This window comes from Nerophis lumbriciformis, linkage group LG30, assembly GCF_033978685.3.
Source record: "Nerophis lumbriciformis linkage group LG30, RoL_Nlum_v2.1, whole genome shotgun sequence".
In the NCBI taxonomy this organism is placed as follows: Eukaryota; Metazoa; Chordata; class Actinopteri; order Syngnathiformes; family Syngnathidae; genus Nerophis; species Nerophis lumbriciformis.
In genome coordinates, this window is record NC_084577.2 from 16,172,587 (window position 1) to 16,191,895 (window position 19,309).

A 19,309-nucleotide genomic window follows, 5' to 3' on the forward strand; every position below is an offset into this window, starting at 1 on the left:
GAAACAAGTATGAATGCAATGAGGAAAAAGCCGAATTAAAAAAAAAAAGAATATACTTCGTAACATATAACAAAGTGTTGTCTTTAAATGTATATCTTATCTATTTTTAGCATTTTTTAAAACAATACAAAAATATCAAAATGGCTCCCTCATACTTGACTTCTCAGTATGCGGCCCTCGGAGGAAAAAGTTTGGACACCCCAGATCTAAAAGGAAAGAAACCCTCAAAATAGCAATTAAATATACAAATGTGGAGAAAAAAAATCAGTATGTAATGAGAAAATGCTGAAATGATCTAACTAATAATCAATAATAATATAGTTAGTCACCAATATTACAAAGCTGACACAATATCTGTTTTTAAGCATTTTTTAAAATAGAAAAATAATGTAGCTTGGTGGAAAAAGTTTGGACATCCCTGAAATAAAGTGTTGCTATTTTGATTTAAAAATCGATAATAAAGCATATAGAACTGGTATCGATATGTCAGTATTGACGTGCACATCACAACTGATTATAATCCCAAATATACCGTAATTTACACTTGAGGTGTGTTTTAAAAGTTTCAGGACCCTGTGTCACAGAAGATACATTTCAAGTCCAAACAACATGTTTTCCCTTTCGAAATAATCCCCCTGCAGTTTCGCGGGGTGATCCTCATGGCCATCTTTATGCTAACCACATCTTAACAATGGGTCTCTTTGATAACCCCCTTGAGCTTTGGAAAAAAGAAAAATCAGATCAGGGTGAGTAGGGAAGTTGTTTTCCTGCCACAACTCTCGCCTCTGTGGTGTTGTATACCACACAGAACCGGACCACACATACGGTATGGCGGTATGCAAGGAGAGATGTCAGAGGAGGCGCGTAAACGGTGACTGAACTGCAACCAAGGGCTTCAGGACCTTGCTCAAGGGCTGGTCTTGAACCCCGGTCCTTACAGACTGAGCTATTACCACCCTTGAGCTACTCTCTTTGACTCATCAATCATCTGCAAACTCAAACTAACGTATTTGCTTTCAGCTAACGTTTACCTTACATATACAGTATACACATGGATGTTTATGAACTGAAATGCTCTTGTTGAGTCCAGCGGGCCGAGGAAATTTCTGGTCTAAATCAAATCTAAACTCGGAGACCAACGTTAGCGGGGAAACGTCAAGGGAGAAACTGCAATGGGGGGATACAGTTACCTGTAAAAGCTCTTGTCCCTCTACCATATGGTAAGCTTCACATCCAGGCCTTTAACCTTGTTACATGCAGTTGCACAGTGTGTTGAAAATCATTATACCGACTTCTTGAGACCCATTGGTTTCATGCTGCAGTCGGCATTTTTTTCTTCTTCTTTCGGTCCATTGAATACCTTCCTAAATATGCCAAAGTTGTATCTGACAAGCGTCGATGCAGTAGTCAGTCTTCCAAAGAGCATGATTTATCAAAAGTGAGTCTTTCAGCTGAGTTTAAGACCACCTGTGGCAAATCACGGTGATCCTTCCAGTCATTCAGAAGAACAGTTACTTCATGGTCGCTGAACAAGTAATGCATGTGTATCTTTGTGCGGATCAAAGGTTCATGGCTTACAGCACAGTGAGGCACTGTCACATCAGCAGTCATTCAGGAATGTTCCTGAGCCCAGGGATGGGTTGCTGAGCCTCATTAGCAGAACCCCTTCACTCCGCGGCCTGTCAGCCTGCGTTAGCCACAGCCCACCACAGATGCACGCCAGGGAGCGGCAGCTTCCCGTGGATCATTTCCGGATTTGAGTGTCTCCTTCTTCGTTTATGGGACACCTGCTTAGCAGTCGGTTGTGTGTCCCGAGGATTTAGGTACATGATTCAGTCTTTTGCCCTTCAAAGTTCCAGTTTGTTAATCACTTAATTGGACCATGTTACACCTCTGTTGTCTGTTGTCCTGGGTATGACGTTAAACAACATCCAGGTATGAGATGGGAGGTTGTGTGTGGGGTTAGTGAGTCCCAACTAACTGTACACAAAGAACCGTTTGCACCTTCTCTTGTGACTGGCTGAGCGGGTCCCTGGGTAACTGGGGCGCGGACAACCAACAGAACAGACTAAGTTCAACAGCCAGTAAGGCAATTAGTCTAGGAGAAGGATCTCTGATATAAAATACCCCTTCCAACCCGCACCAAGCCAGCGTGGAAGGTGTAGGCTAATAACCAGCATGAAAAGTACGCCAAGAAGACGGCCCCCAGTCCCCAGCAGTTCCAGAGGGAACAGTGCAGTGACAGGGAGCAGCTAGAGATCGTTCACTATGGCAGAAACATGCTGAGGCTTTCGTCCAGCAGTGGACTGACAACGGCTGATGATGATGATGACACCTCTGTTACATTTGCCTACCAACGGAAACAGTCCGATTCCTAATTTTATGTAACAAATGATGTAGTGAAGACTTTAAAAAAGGTCAATCAATCAATCAATCAATCAATGTTTACTTATATAGCCCTAAATCACAAGTGTCTCAAAGGGCTGCACAAGCCACAACGACATCCTCGGCTCAGATCCCACATCAGGGCAAGAAAAAAACTCAACCCAATGGGATAACAATGAGAAACCTTGGAGGGGGCCGCAGATGGGGGGACCCCTCCACTGGGCGACCAAACAATTGTTCACAGGTTGGTCTCCGCTCCATCTCTCCATCAGTTTGGGTGTATATATATATATGTGTGTGTACAAACCCCGTTTCCATATGAGTTGGGAGATTGTGTTAGATGTAAATATAAACGGAATACAATGATTTGCAAATCATCTTCAACCCATATTCAATTGAATGCACTACAAAGACAAGATATTTGATGTTCAAACTCATAAACTTTTTTTTTTGCAAATAATAATTAACTTAGAATTTCATGGCTGCAACACATGCCAAAGTAGTTGGGAAATGGCATGTTCACCATTGTGTTACATGGCCTTTCCTTTTAACAACACTCAGTAAACGTTTGGGAATTGAGGAGACACATTTTTTTAAGCTTCTCAGGTGGAATTCTTTCCCATTCTTGCTTGATGTACAGCTTAAGTTGTTTAACAGTCCGGGGGTCTCCGTTGTGGTATTTTAGGCAGGCCAGTCTAGTACCCGCACTCTTTTACTATGAAGCCACGTTGATGTAACACGTGGCTTGGCATTGTCTTGCTGAAATAAGCAGGGGCGTCCATGGTAACGTTGCTTGGATGGCAACATATGTTGCTCCAAAACCTGTATGTACCTTTCAGCATTAATGGTGCCTTCACAGATGTGCAAGTTACCCATGTCTTGGGCACTAATACACCCCCATACCATCACTTATGCTGGCTTTTCAACTTTGCGCCTATAACAATCCGGATGGTTCTTTTCCTCTTTGGTCCGGAGGACACGACGTCCACAGTTTCCAAAAACAATTTGAAATGTGGACTCGTCAGACCACAGAACATTTTTCCACTTTGTATCAGTCCATCTTAGATGAGCTCAGGCCCAGCGAAGCCGACGGCGTTTCTGGGTGTTGTTGATAAACGGTTTTCGCCTTGCATAGGAGAGTTTTAACTTGCATTTACAGGTGTAGCGACCAACTGTAGTTACTGACAGTGGGTTTCTGAAGTATTCCTAAGTCCATGTGGTGATATCCTTTACACACTGATGTCACTTGTTGATGCAGTACAGCCTGAGGGATCGAAGGTCACAGGCTTAGCTGCTTACGTGCAGTGATTTCTCCAGATTCTCGGAACCCTTTGATGATATTACGGACCGTAGATGGTGAAATCCCTAAATTCCTTGCAATAGCTGGTTGAGAAAGGTTTTTCTTAAACTGTTCAACAATTTGCTCACGCATTTGTTGACAAAGTGGTGACCCTCGCCCCATCCTTGTTTGTGAATGACTGAGCATTTCATGGAATCTACTTTTATACCCAATCATGGCACCCACCTGTTTTCAATTAACCTGCACACCTGTGGGATGTTCCAAATAAGTGTTTGATGAGCATTCCTCAACTTTATCAGTATTTATTGCCACTTTTCTCAACTTCTTTGGCACGTGTTGCTGGCATCAAATTCTAAAGTTAATGATTATTTGCAAAAAAAAAAATGTTTATGAGTTTGAACATCAAATAGGTTGTCTTTGTAGCATATTCAATTGAATATGGGTTGAAAGGGATTTGCAAATCATTGCATTCCGTTTATATTTACATCTAACACATTTTCCCAACTCATATGGAAACGGAGTTTGTATGATTTGTGATGATACCTACCTGATCAATATTGGTATCGGCCAATACGCAAGGATATAATATCGATATCGTAAAGTTATATTGGGACATCCATGACATAAACCTAATACACTAGGAAGAGGATTCATACTGATTGATTGATTGATTGAAACTTTTATTAGTAGATTGCACAGTACAGTACATATTCCGTACAATTGACCACTAAATGGTAACACCTGAAAAAGTTTTCAAATTTTTTAAGTTGGGGTCCACGTTAATCAATTCATGGTAAAATATGGGTAAAACATCTCCCCATTCTTTGCTGGTAATCTGATACATGAAGCGTGACGAATTTGGGGCGTGCACTATCCATCCACTTTATCCGCCAGATGACAGTGGAGTGTTGACAATCTTAAAATGTGTTTTCGGTCAATTCCAGCTTTGACCACAGCATCAGTTGCTATGTAGAGTGGCGCTTTCTATCATTTTTAGCAGACTGCATTGCAAAACGATTGCTCTCACGGGAGATCCAACAAGGAATGGGGCCATATGAATCCCTTCAATACTATGTAGACATTCTTGGATACATTTGTTGAGACAAAACTTGCAGAGAACCTTGACCTCAAACAATCAAACCTCTGTGGGAGCAGATATTATTGGGGAAGCGTCAGTGACCTTTGATCTAACAAATATTCTGCAGATGCAAACTCTAATAAACTATGTCCTGCATGCTGTTTAGTAGGATAGAGTACTGTGGTTCTCCCTGTAAGTAGTTCCTCCATCGTATTTTACAATGCAAATATGTTCAAACATAATATGTTTGATTTGTGCGTAACGTATTACATTTTCATGGCACCTTTCTCCAACATACTTATTAACAAATCTTGTTGTATACAACTCTACACGCCCCCAAAAAAGGAAATAAGAAAAATGTTCATGCGTCATGCTGATTTTCTACGTCCTGTTTCACGATATTCGTAATGAACCCGTCTGTGCTTCCTTCTGTTTTCACCGTATGACAAAGAACGCGTGCAGGAAAGGGAAATATAAAACAGTCAGAGCAGTACAATGCCGACTTACCCCATCTCACTTGCCCTGGCATCACTCCATCTCGATGCAAAAATCAAAACAAAAATACGTAGATCCTGTTTCATAAGTGTTTGTTTTTAAACTGGCGCTTTTTCACATCTTAGCATTATCTTCGAACGCAGCAATTAGGAGAAAGAAATCAAAACATTTACCTTACAAAGACGGAGCTCTCGTCACTCATTAGTAATTAGCTCACTTAACGTACCATTAACATGAACAAATAAGTTTAAATGATAGTGTAGCGATTATCATATACTTCTGAATTATAACACCAAAAGAATTGCAAAGTTAGCAAGTAAAATAGAAATGATCAAAATAACATACAATTCAATGAAATTCACGAGCCATTTAATGAGATAATGAGCATGAGCAGTCATGTGATTCCTTCAATAATAACAACACTATACTCACGGCAGACTTCATGAGAGATGACAAAGACTACTTTGGGACCAATTATGACCCAGAACCTTATATTTTTGAGCCTGAACATAATGAGGATGAGCAACACGTTTTAGAACATGTGTGCTAAACAGATACAGGTTTAGTGAAACACTCAGCATCATGTAGCAGAAATTCTAAGTGTTAAACAAATTATAAAAGAATCACTTACTGTACAATGTCTGCTCTCACTGGATTGCCGGCTGATGGGATTTTCATATCTTCCTCTTTATATGAAGAATCAGTGGTTGTGCAAAATTCTTGGAAAATGTAGTAAGCTATGCTACAAGTTACTATTGATTAAATGTAGCTAAGCTACAGGGAAAGCTATCCTCAGGGAATTGTAGCAAGCTACAATACAAGCTACACGGCAAACGTAGCTTGCTACAGCAAAGCTATATTTATCGGCATTTATATCTTTTGGGTCCACATGTCTAATATCAATGTTAATGTAGCTGATTGTACAAATTGATCCGGTAAGGGTCCATTACCATTAACTATCTGTCATTTAGCTGGGGACACCCTACAACTAACTACCTCTAGGGGTCCCCGCACCCCACTGTATCTTATTAATTTTATGTTATTATAGACCTTGTTATTACATATTTTGTGGATTGGAAATACAATTGGATATAGTTTAACGGATAAAAATGAAACACAATTTAGCATACAAAGAGCATTTATTTGTCCATTATACTACCACGAACACTGTGATGAGGTGGCGACTTGTCTAGGGTGTACACCGCCCTCCTCCCGAATGCAGCTGAGATAGGCTCCAGCACCCCCCGCGACCCCAAAAGGGACAAGCGCTAGCAAATGGATGGATGGACTACCACGAACATTATAGCAGGGGTGCCCACACTTTTTCTGCATGCGAGCTAATTTTCAATCGATCAAGTCGAGGGGATCTACCTCATTCATACAGTATATACAATTTTTATTTATCTATTTATTTATGAAAGAGAGGTTTTTGTTAACAAGTTAAAGGTTTTTAATGATAATACAAGCATGTTTAACACATATAGATTCCTTTCTTTCATGAAGACAAGAATATAAGTTGGTGTATTACCTGATTCTGATGACTTGCATTGATTGCAATCAGACAATAGTGCTGATAAGGAGACAAAAAGTCCTAATTTCTGTCCAATACCACATGTGAGTGGTTGCTTTTTGGCATCTTATGTGTACCGCTTCCATACTCGTTTTTATACACTTTACAAGAAATACATTGGCGGCAAACTCCGTAGCTTGCTAGCTTGTGCACACCAGCTTTCTGAGACTCTTATTTTGTTAGCGCGGGCAGGATGAAGAAGATAGGAGCTGTGCGGTCGGTCTTCAGAGTGTTGAGGGCAGGTACGGCGCGAGAGTCTGGTGAAATAAAAAAGTGTTTCTCGCCTTCTTGTCGGTCATTTTTTCTTACGAATGAGCTCGCAGCGGCCAGCGTCATCCCACAAGACCCTCGGGTCAAGTGACATCTTGGTGAAGATTTTACGATCGCTGATTTTTAGGTCTATTTTTTTAATGCCTGGGTGGCGATCGACTGACACACCCTCCGCGATGATCGACGTAATGGGCACCCCTGCATTACAGCATTAGGATATATTCACTCAATGCAACAACATATGTGCTCTCAGTAGTGGAGTCTTTGTGGTGTACAGTACTACCTCAACTTACAAGCTTAGGCCCCTTTTACACTAAGCCGGCTAAGGTTATACAGAGTAAATCCCACCTAACCTTATCCTTGTCCACACACAAACAATGGTCGTTTAAGACCCCCTATTTCAAGTTACTGGAAGTAAGTGTGCTGTGGGGCCCTATTGTAGTGAATCACACCTGAGCCATCAGACATTAATCAAATCTTTATTGGACATGTAAAAGTAAACAATGTGACAAAGAACATTTTACAACAATCAATCTAGGGATCTAGATATCTGGTCAGGACACTCCTGACTCTTTTGCTTTTACCTTCATTGTCCATTTGTTTTTGGTGACTTTATATACTCTGGACCTAGACGTTAAGTCCGCGACATACATGGCGGACGATAACTGATACAATCCGCTTTGCCGGTCCAAATGCATTCGATGTTTTCCGTAGTCTTCACTCGACGCTACCTTTTTTATCACATCCGCGGGAGCCCGCATTCTCCTTGTCTCCCCTTCAACAAATGGACAAAGTTTTTCGGTAAGTAGAATCACAGCTGACTGGGACATTCGAAAGTTATCTTGCCGTCTGAGAAGTGTTGTATCTCAAATAGCTGCAATCGCTTTCTCTTAAGGTATTCATGTGTGATTTCCACAAGTGTCTGTACATGTAGAAGAATGAGAAACACGGGCATGTCTGGATGACTCGCCTCCATCTTTCCAGTGGTTAGCTCCGGTTGTTATGAAGCTGGCTGTGGCGCGTTCTGACTTCCTGTGTGGGGCGCGGTCTTTCTGACTTCACTTCCTCGCCGAACTCAGTTTTTAAACGATCAATGAGTCCACACAAAGCTAAAAGCAGGAGATTCAAGAAATACACGGTACCCTAACTAAAAATTATCCAAGGAGGGGAACCTTAAACGTTGGTTTTGTTTGGCTAAAACGGGGCTTAGGCTAAATAAGTATTCGTTTAAGGGGTTATCCGGCTTAGTGTAGACATAGCCTTAGTTCTGTGGCGTAGCTCTTAACTCAAAACACTCATATCTCAAATCATCAATGTCTTCACACTCACCTTCTTCCGTCTCATGGTTGGAAAACAAAAGTATGTCCGTCTCTAGCTATTCGCTAATGCTAGCGAGTAGAAATGGATGTTTTGGTCGGATCTGTCACGGTTCACCTTGGCATTTTCTAAGCCCACTAATGGTGGGGATGCTTGTAACTCAAATTTTTGCAACTTAAAGCATAACAAATAGCTGAGTTGAGGTACCACTGTATCCAGTCATTCTTTGCTGTTCTCGGTCCTCACATAGACTGTTTTGTGTCTTACTTACACAGATGATGGAGATGAAGAGTTCGCCCTTGAACCTTCAGACATCTTAGCCGATGCTTGTGGCACAGAAGGTGGACCTCTGCAATTTCCAGCCTCGGCGGAGGAGCCAACATCCCTTTTCCTGTCTGAAGATGACGTCTCACCTCAGAGGCCTTCATCCTTCCCACACCCGAGCATCTTTTTAAACCAAGAGGACTTGGCCATTCCTCTGGACTTTGAATTACGTGAGTCAGATGCTTTCGGCGGTACGGCGGGCATCTGGAGTCGCAGGAGCATTTACGTCGGCGAGCGCTTTGGACCATACCTTGGAGAGCGAAGACCTTCCCTTAGAGATCCAACTCAAGGCTGGGAGGTAGGAAAATAGTTCCATCTAAAAATCTGAATGGTAAATGTTACCTTAAGTCTATTGCAGGGACCTTTCATTCACGGTTCACTAAAATATTTCCGTAAATGCGTGACGTCTTCATCCTGTATTTAAAAGTTGCAGTAGCTTCTTGGCTGGTGTTCACAACAGCATTGACTCGGGTTGAACATTGTTTGAATTTGAACAATTCCGATTCTGGTTCCCAACGATTGTCAATTCTTTTACGAGGCAGTGTAAACAAAAATAACTATTACTTTCTTACACTATTTCTAAGTAGTATGTAAATTACGTTGAATACAGATTTAATGACATAAATTATAGTTTATATATGTTTATGCATTAGAGGTAGAAATGTTCCAATCAGGGTTTTATGCTTCTGATTCCGATCATCCATGAGTGATATTGTCCGATACCAATCACACTGCAAATTATTTGCCACCTGCCAAAGTTTTAAAATTTAATTTATAGACGTTTCCCTAGTTTAAGGGCTGTTTATTTATTTTTATTCATAATCTTAATTTTAGCAAGAGTAATTATATTTTGTTTATTCTAGTTAAGAATTTTTTTTTTTAGAAAATAACTATTTAAATAATATATTTTGTTTTTCTCCACATAAAAAAGATTCTGCAACACCCAAAAAATGCTTAACTTAAGAACTGCTAGTTGAATAATGCTTTTTCAGAATAAAATACTTACGTCTATCTTAAAAGTTCTGATAATTTCCTGATTTACAAATTTTAATTTAGGATGTCTTGCCCAGTAAAATTGACTAACTGCATTGACAGATAATTTCACTAGTTTTTAGTATTTTTCCCTAAAATCTAGTATTTTTATCTTATATTTTGTATTAACTGTGATTTTTTTTTCCCCAATATATTTATGGTGAGTGCTATTACCAGTGTAACAATGTCAACACACTTATTCAACTATTTCCTTATTCTCTTGTATGACATTAAAATGTTTAAGTAAAACAAAGTCAGTACTACACAATAACTAACTAAAAACTACAATATGCTCCTCTTTTATATGCTTTGTTTTTTTACCCTCAATGTCCCCCCACTTATTCTACGTTTGTAAACATTATCAAGGGGACTTATGATTAAATTTTAAACACTTCATTTTGGTCCATATAATGTCTTAGATATGCCTTGGTATAAATTTTGCTCCAAAGTCACTTTTTCACCTGTTTTTTTAAGTTTGTCTTCAAAATTTCCATTCTGTAGGCGTTCCCAGATTGCAAATTAAACCACACCTCACCCTCTCCAAAAGTATCATCATGTTTCTTTTGATAATGCACACTGTTTAAATACATACCTTGAAGCAGTTGCCGCTATTGTTTTCCCAGACAGTCGAAATCAAACTTCATGAACATTATACAGAGTTGTGTCTGTCTTTGTTTTGTGTATTGAACAAAGAGAGCACAGTCTACCAAGTCCAATTCCTTGTGTGGTAAACATACTTGGCCAATAAAGTTGATTCTGACTCTGATAGATTCACCCGGTCACAACAAAAAGTACACCTACACACTTATGGATTTATTCAGAGTTTTTTTTTTTTTTAACCGCTCTTTTTTAGCAGCCTTAAGTCACTGCATGCGCATGCCAAGACTACTGTATATGAAGCACTTACTGTATTTCTTATGTTGTTTCAAGCTAGTTTAGCGGTTAGCATCTCTGCTCCTGATTAACATGTTTTGCCTTGTCATACAGTCCCCCAGTGATAACACTTGTAAGAAATGTTGTTTGTCGCAATGGAGGATTATTGACTTAGGCAAAGGTTATCCAGGGTAAATCCCACCTAACCTTATCCTTGTCCACACACCCACACAATGGTCGTTTAAGACCCCGTCCCTCCCTCCATCCCCGTCCCCAACGCGACCTAATACGCATGTGCGGGAAATGCACACATCATAGTCACCTCCAGTGTTGCTTTGTGTGCAAGTTCTTAAATAAAATTTAACTTATCTGAACAATTACCAGTGTTGTGGTATTTCAATTACCGTATTTTTTGGAGTATAAGTCGCACCTGCCGAAAATGCATAATAAAGAAGGAAAAAAACATATATAAGTCGCACTGGAGCCCGGCCAAACTATGAAAAAAACTGCGACTCATAGTCCGAAAAATACGGTTACTGGAATCCAATGCGCTGTGGGGCCCTATTGTAGTGAATCACACCTGAGATATCATAAATTATTCAAATCTTTAATGGACACATGAAAGTAAACAATGCGATAAAGAACATTTTACATCAATCAATATAGGAATCTAGATATCTGGACAGGACACTCCTCACTCTTTTGCCTTTACCTTCATTGTCCATTCGTTTTTGGTGACTTTATATACTCTGGACCTAGACGTTGAGTACTGATACAGTCTGCTTTGCCAGTCCAAATGCATTCAATGATTCCTGTAGTCTTCCCTCAATGGCCAGGTAATATAAAGCATGCGCTACCTTTTTTATCATATCAATGGGAGCCCGCATTCTCGTCGTCTCTCCTTCGACAAATGGACAAAAGTTTTTCAGTAAGTAGAATCACAGCTGACCTGGATTTTCGAAAGTACTCTTGCCGTCTGAGAAGTGTTGTATCCCAAATAGCTGCAATCGCTTTCTCTTTAGGTATTCATGTGTGATTTCCACAAGTGTCTGTACATGTAGAGGAAGGGGAAACACAGGCATGTCTGGATGACTCGCCTTCATCTTTTCTAGTGTTTACCTCCGAGTTGAAACAGGTTGTTATGAACGTCACTTCCTCTCCGAACTCAGTTTGTAAATGATCAATGAGTCCATACAAAGCTAAGAGCCGGAGATTCAAGAAATACACGGTGCACTTACCCGTGTAAAAAATGATCCAAGGAGGGGGACCTTAAACGAGGGTTTAGTGTGGCTGACACGATGCTTAGGCTAAATAATAATTAGTTTAAGGACTTATCCTGCTTAATGCAGACAGGGCCTTAGGGGACAGATAGCTTCTTATCCACCTCTGTGGCAGCTTCCTCTGGTCGGCGGATTGAGCATCAAAAATAGGAATTTAAATGAAAAAATATGGACGGTTCCTGGAATATCGGAATGTTTTCACAGATGCTGGATGCCCAATCCCAGCTTTGACAGGAGTCATCTACCAATTTCCCTCCTACATTTGACCATGAGGCGGCTGTTTCTCTTTCATACTCAGCGATGTACCTTTAGATTGGAACCTCTGAAATAACAGTAGCTGAGGTTGTGTGCTCTTAACTCGATTAAAATGAAAAGCTATAAATCCTTGTTAGGGACCCACTGCGGCCTTTGGCAAATCACATATTGGTCAGACGGCGCAGAAAATCGAAGGTGGGGTCACAGGACAGGGTCAAAGGTTAGATGTGGTCTCTGTCAGTGTCAGACCGGTTTGTTTTTTTAATTTTATTTTATGGATGAGGAGCAGGAAGTGCCTCAGCATCACATGGTCTACTGGAACAGTGTCCTTCAAATTTGAAAGTCAAAATGTCATTAATCCCAACATTGTTTAGTTGAGGTAAATGAGGTAAAGGACTGTTGCATCATAGCTATTATTCCTATGGCCTTTTGCAAAAACTCTGTGGTTTTAGGTAAAAAAAAAAAAATACAGACAATTCTTCTTTTTCTACAAACCCCGTTTCTATATGAGTTGGGAAATTGTGTTAGATGTAAATATAAACGGAATACAATGATTTGCAAATCATTTTCAACCCATATTCAGTTGAAAATGCTACAAAGACAACATATTTGATGTTCAAACTGATAAACATTTTTTTTTTTGCAAATAATCATTAACTTTAGAATTTCATGCCAGCAACACGTGGCAAAGAAGTTGGGAAAGGTGGCAATAAATACTGATAAAGTTGAGGAATGCTCATTAAACACTTATTTGGAACATCCCACAGGTGAACAGGCTAATTGGGAACGGGTGGGTGCCATGACTGGGTATAAAAGTAGATTCCATGAAATGCTCAGTCATTCACAAACAAGGATGGGGCGAGGGTCACCACTTTGTCAACAAATGCCTGAGCAAATTGTTGAACAGTTTAAGAAAAACCTTTCTCAACCAGCTATTGCAAGGAATTTAGGGATTTCAACATCTACGGTCCGTAATATCATCAAAGGGTTCAGAGAATCTGGAGAAATCACTGCACGTAAGCAGCTAAGCCCGTGACCTTCGATCCCTCAGGCTGTACTGCATCAACAAGCGACATCAGTGTGTAAAGGATATCACCACATGGGCTCAGGAACACTTCAGAAACCCACTGTCAGTAACTACAGTTGGTCGCTACATCTGTAAGTGCAAATTAAAACTCTCCTATGCAAGGCGAAAACCGTTTATCAACAACACCCAGAAATGCCGTCGGCTTCGCTGGCTCTGAGCTGATCTAAGATGGACTGATGCAAAGTGGAAAAGTGTTCTGTGGTCTGACGAGTCCACATTTCAAATTATGTTTGGAAACTGTGGACGTTGTGTCCTCCGGACCAAAGAGGAAAAGAACCATCCAGATTGTTATAGGCGCAAAGTTGAAAAGCCAGCATCTGTGATGGTATGGGGGTGTATTAGTGCCCAAGACATGGGTAAATTACACATCTGTGAAGGCGCCATTAATGCTGAAAGATACATAAAGGTTTTGGAGCAATATATGTTGCCATCCAAGCAACGTTACCATGGACGCCCCTGCTTATTTCAGCAAGACAATGCCAAGCCACATGTTACATCAACGTGGCTTCACATTAAAAGAGTGCAGGTACTAGACTGGCCTGCCTGTAGTCCAGACCTGTCTCCCATTGAAAATGTGTGGCGCATTATGAAGCCTAAAATACCACAACGGAGACCCTCGGACTGTTGAACAACTTAAGCTGTACATCAAGCAAGAATAGGAAAGAATTCCACCTGAGAAGCTTAAAAAATGTGTCTCCTCAGTTCTCAAACGTTTACTGAGTGTTGTTAAAAGGAAAGGCCATGTAACACAGTGGTGAACATGCCCTTTCCCAACTACTTTGGCACGTGTTGCAGCCATGAAATTCTAAGTTAATTATTATTTGCAAAAAAAAAAAAAGTTTATGAGTTTGAACATCAATTATCTTGTCTTTGTAGTGCATTTAACTGAATATGGGTTGAAAAAGATTTGCAAATCATTGTATTCCGTTTATATTTACACCTAACAGAATTTCCCAACTCATATGGAAACGGAGTTTGTACCTCATCACTAACTGCAGGTGTTTTAAAAAGATTCCGGGTCATAGCAATAATAACAATGAAGCTAAGACTGTCTGTCTCTGCCAAAGAGATCTTCTATCATGAACCGGTAAATACTGGTAAAGAAAAGAAAATGTTCTAATCCTGCAGTATTTCCTGTTTTGTGTGAGTGTGTGTGTGTGTGTGTGTGTGTGTGTGTGTGTGTGTGTGTGTGTGTGTGTGTGTGTGTGTGTGTGTGTGGGGGAGTAGTTTGAGGGGGAAAGATGGGGTCTCGGTGAGGCAGCACTGTATCACGATGTTTAATTACCATCTTGACAGGAAGCCATAACTCTTTCCATTAAGTAAATAAGTTGTAAAAAATTTATGATGAAATGCACATTATTCAGAATGGATATTCAGTGATGACATCGCTCCGCATTAAATATGGTAAATGCTATTAAGGGTTCTTGACTCCCCTCCTCCCTTCCCACGCCCATCCCTGCCCATTGCTCGCACCGCTCCCGCCTGCAGACCGTCAATATGCCAATAAGCATTTTTGGACCGTATGTAACAAACACAATTGATTTGGCAAATGTGCTTTAAGACAGATATGTTTGCTTTCATCATCAAATCCATGCAGCACGGTGAGATGATGTCACCGGCCGGGGGAACGATAAAGTGGCCCTCCCATCTGGAGTGGTTGATGAAGAGCCCGGAGCGGCTGTAGCCGGTCTTGACAGATCGGGAGAAGTTTGTCACCAGCGAGGCCGCAGCTCCTCAGAACCGTCACCATAAATTTGTGGGATTTATTCATAAAGGGGAAGAGTGAGTTATGGGGTCCATGATGCTTTATGAATACAGGAATAGTGACTTATGGGAAAGATAGCCTCAGTAAATAAAGGGCAGAGAGGCAGCGCCGAGGGGTCCGTTGGGCTGAGGTACTCGCCTCCGATTTATCACATTGGATTAGCCTGTATTGGAAAAGCGAATGAACTTTAAAAAGTAAAAAATAATGAAAAATTGTAAATATTAATCTTTTTGATCAGATCTTTTGGTTTGCAGATCTGCCTCACTGCCAAGTGGTTCTGGGTTTAAATCCCAGCTCAGACTGCTTTGTGTGGAGTTTGCATGTTCTCCCATTTTCACTGTACTCTGATTACTTTTGTTTGTTCTTATAAGGCCTGTCTTCTACTAAGTCAAATCTGATTAGTTTGATTTTTTTTAGATTTCTCCAACTTTTTTTTGGTATGCTCTGTGTTCTGGCTACTATGTGTGCCAGCAAGAGTTCCAAAAATAAACGGATCTCAACGGGCCCTTTCCCACCACAAGTTCAGAAACTACAAGTTCCTGGAACCTTTGTTTCCTGGAACTAAAGCCTCTTGTAGAAGTGTGTGGTTTGTGTTTTCACCTCAATTCACTGTTTAGGGTAGTTTATACAAATCAGGAGTTGTACAGCATGTATCTGCAATGATAACATGTAAATAAACAGACAATAATATGTCCTATTTCTTTTAAAGGGGAACATTATCACAATTTCAGAAGGGTTAAAACCATTAAAAATCAGTTCCCAGTGGCTTATTTTATTTTTCGAAGTTTTTTTCAAAATGTTACCCATCACGCAATATCCCTAAAAAAAAGCTTCAAAGTGCCTGATTTTAACCATCGTTATATACACCCTTCCATTTTCCTGTGACGTCACATAGTGATGCCAACACAAACAAACATGGCGCATAGAACAGCAAGGTATAGCGACATTAGCTCGGATTCAGACTCGGATTTCAGCGGCTTAAGCGATTCAACAGATTACGCATGTATTGAAACGGATGGTTGTAGTGTGGAGGCAGGTAGCAAAAACGAAATTGAAGAAGAAACTGAAGCTATTGAGCCATATCGGTTTGAACCGTATGCAAGCGAAACCGACGAAAACGACACGACAGCCAGCGACACGGGAGAAAGCGAGGACGAATTCGGCAATCGCCTTCTAACCAACGATTGGTATGTGTTTGTTTGGCATTAAAGGAAACTAACAACTATGAACTAGGTTTACAGCATATGAAATACATTTGGCAACAACATGCACTTTGAGAGTGCAGACAGCCCAATTAATATATTCTGTAGACATACCCTCATCCGCTCTCTTTTCCTGAAAGCTGATCTGTCCAGTCCAGTTGGAAATGCATCTGCTTTGAGTGTCGCAGGATATCCACACATTCTTGCCATCTCTGTCGTAGCATAGCTTTCGTCGGTAAAGTGTGCGGAACAAACGTCCAATTTCTTGCCACGTTCGCATCTTTTTGCCACTGGTGCAACTTGAATCCGTCCCTGTTCGTGTTGTTACACCCTCCGACAACACACCGAAGAGGCATGATGTCTCCAAGGTACGGAAAACAGTCGATAAAACGGAAAATAACAGAGCTGATTTGACTCGGTGTTTGTAATGTGTTTGAGAAAATGGCGGATTGCTTCCCGAGAGCGAATAATAGAAAGGCGTTTAATTCGCCAAAATTCACCCATTTAGAGTTCGGAAATCGGTAAAAAAAATATATGGTCTTTTTTCTGCAACATCAAGGTATATATTGACGCTTACATAGGTCTGGTGATAATGTTCCCCTTTAATAAAGTGTAAGTAAATACAATACAAAGCGATAAGATACAAAAACATATGAATTAAAAACAGAGTGGACCGAAAGTTACATAGAAAGTCAGCTAGGCTTCCGTCCAGTGTCCAATAGTACGAAAGTCGTCCCACAGTAAACAATGAATTCATGAGGGTCAGGCAAGTCCTTATGGTCCATTTCAACTGTAAATAACAATACAACAACAACATGAACACAACATATTTAGCAATAGCCTGGGTTGAGGCTAACCACACAAATGCCGTGTCATTGACTACCGCTACAGCTTATAGCAAAGTAAACAGTTAATATTTGATATGATTCACCTTCGTTCCACTAGTTTACTGCCTCCTCTATTTCACATTAATCTTCAAACATTGAGATCTGTGTCCTGGTGAGGAGCTGAGGACGCCGCTTTGAAGTCCATACTGAATAAGCCTATGTAATTACATTTAAAAGAGTCCGTCCACTTCTCGTAGCTTCGCGTATTGAAATTATGTTTGTAAAAATTGATATAGAGCATTAAGCTGCAAACTAGTTTGAACACTACAACTGAATAAAAACACTGCAAGATAGTTCCACTAATCAGCGATCTTCAGCAAGTTCCTGCAAACGGAAAGTTCCTTTCGTTCTTCCTTCTCGCCGTTGTCAAGTATGATGTAATGAAAATAAACACGAACTAAGAAATACACAAGTTGTCCCGCATACTTTAAAGGGGAACATTATCACCAGACCTATGTAAGCGTCAATATATACCTTGATGTTGGAGAAAAAAGACCATATATTTTTTTAACCGATTTCCGAACTCTAAATGGATGAATTTTGGCGAATTAAACGCTTTTCTAATATTCGCTCTCGGAGCGTGACGTCACATCGGGAAGCAATCCGCCATTTTCTCAAACACCGAGTCAAATCAGCTCTGTTATTTTCCGTTTTTTCGACTGTTTTCCGTACCTTGGAGACATCATGCCTCGTCGGTGTGTTGTCGGAGGGTGTAACAACACGGACAGGGACGGTTTCAAGTTGCACCAGTGGCCCAAAGATGCGAAAGTGGCAAGAAATTGGACGTTTGTTCCGCACACTTTACTGACGAAAGCTATGCTACGACAGAGATGGCAAGAATGTGTGGATATCCTGCGACACTCAAAGCAGATGCATTTCCAACGATAAAGTCAAAGAAATCTGCCGCCAGACCCCCATTGAATCTGCCGGAGTGTGTGAGCAATTCAGGGACAAAGGACCTCGGTAGCATGGCAAGCAATGGCGGCAGTTTGTTCCCGCAGACGAGCGAGCTAAACCCCCTGGATGTCTTGGCTCACACCGTCCCTTAAACTGGACAGATCAGCTGTCAGGAAAAGAGCGCGGATGAGGGTATGTCTACAGAATATATTAATTGATGAAAATTGGGCTGTCTGCACTCTCAAAGTGCATGTTGTTGCCAAATGTATTTCATATGCTGTAAACCTAGTTCATAGTTGTTAGTTTCCTTTAATGCCAAACAAACACATACCAATCGTTGGTTAGAAGGCGATCGCCAAATTCGTCCTCGCTTTCTCCCGTGTTGCTGGCTGTCGTGTCGTTTTCGTCGGTTTCGCTTGCATACGGTTCAAACCGATATGGCTCAATAGCTTCAGTTTCTTCTTCAATTTCGTTTTCGCTACCTGCCTCCACACTACAACCATCCGTTTCAATACATTCGTAATCTGTTGAATCGCTTAAGCCGCTGAAATCCGAGTCTGAATCCGAGCTAATGTCGCTATAGCTTGCTGTTCTTTCCGCCATGTTTGTTTGTGTTGGTTTCACTATGTGACGTCACAGGAAAATGGACGGGTGTTTATAACGATGGTTAAAATCAGGCACTTTGAAGCTTTTTTTAGGGATATTGCGTGATGGGTAAAATTTTGAAAAAAACTTCGAAAAATATAATAAGCCACTGGGAACTGATTTTTAATGGTTTTAACCATTCTGAAATTGTGATAATGTTCTCCTTTAATGGCGGCTGAAATTTTGAATACAAAGTTTTAGGAATGGCCCAACTGTGCTCAACCAATCAGCGGCGAGTGAAGGTACAATAGTCTTGTCCTGTCAGGAGAACGACTTACCATGGCTTTGAATCTGAGATTTCCATTTTTTGTGCAGTTCTATTTTAGAGCTTGTGATTCAACAATAACTGGACGCCATTACATTTTTCCCCAAGCTTCGGAATGAGCCGAGGGTCAAAAACTTTATTCGCGCTTTAAAACAATTATCACTGTTAAAGGAACTTATTGTTAACTTTGACAGCCCTAGTTATGACAGCTCTAAAAAAATAAACGGAAGGCTATAAATCATTTTTGTTTTGATTGCAGTTCAAGAGTGACTCTCTTGGATTTGCAGGAGGTCTGCAGTAAAAATGGTATACTTGGAAATGAACATATGCTGCAATCCTCATAACATTCACAGGTATTCTCAGGGCATTCAATCAATCGCAA

General features: G+C 40.6%; 1 protein-coding gene across 5 annotated transcripts in view; it reads left to right on the forward strand.

The window, feature by feature from the left end:
• Window positions 1–19,309, forward strand: part of mecom (MDS1 and EVI1 complex locus) — a 514,494-nt gene that overhangs the window by 161,713 nt on the left and 333,472 nt on the right. For all 5 annotated transcript variants that reach the window (XM_061925665.1, XM_061925663.1, XM_061925664.1 and 2 more), the window contains exon 2: window positions 8,691–9,037. In XM_061925665.1, coding sequence (XP_061781649.1) covers window positions 8,691–9,037 — 347 coding nt within the window. The remainder of the gene's footprint in view (window positions 1–8,690; window positions 9,038–19,309) is intronic.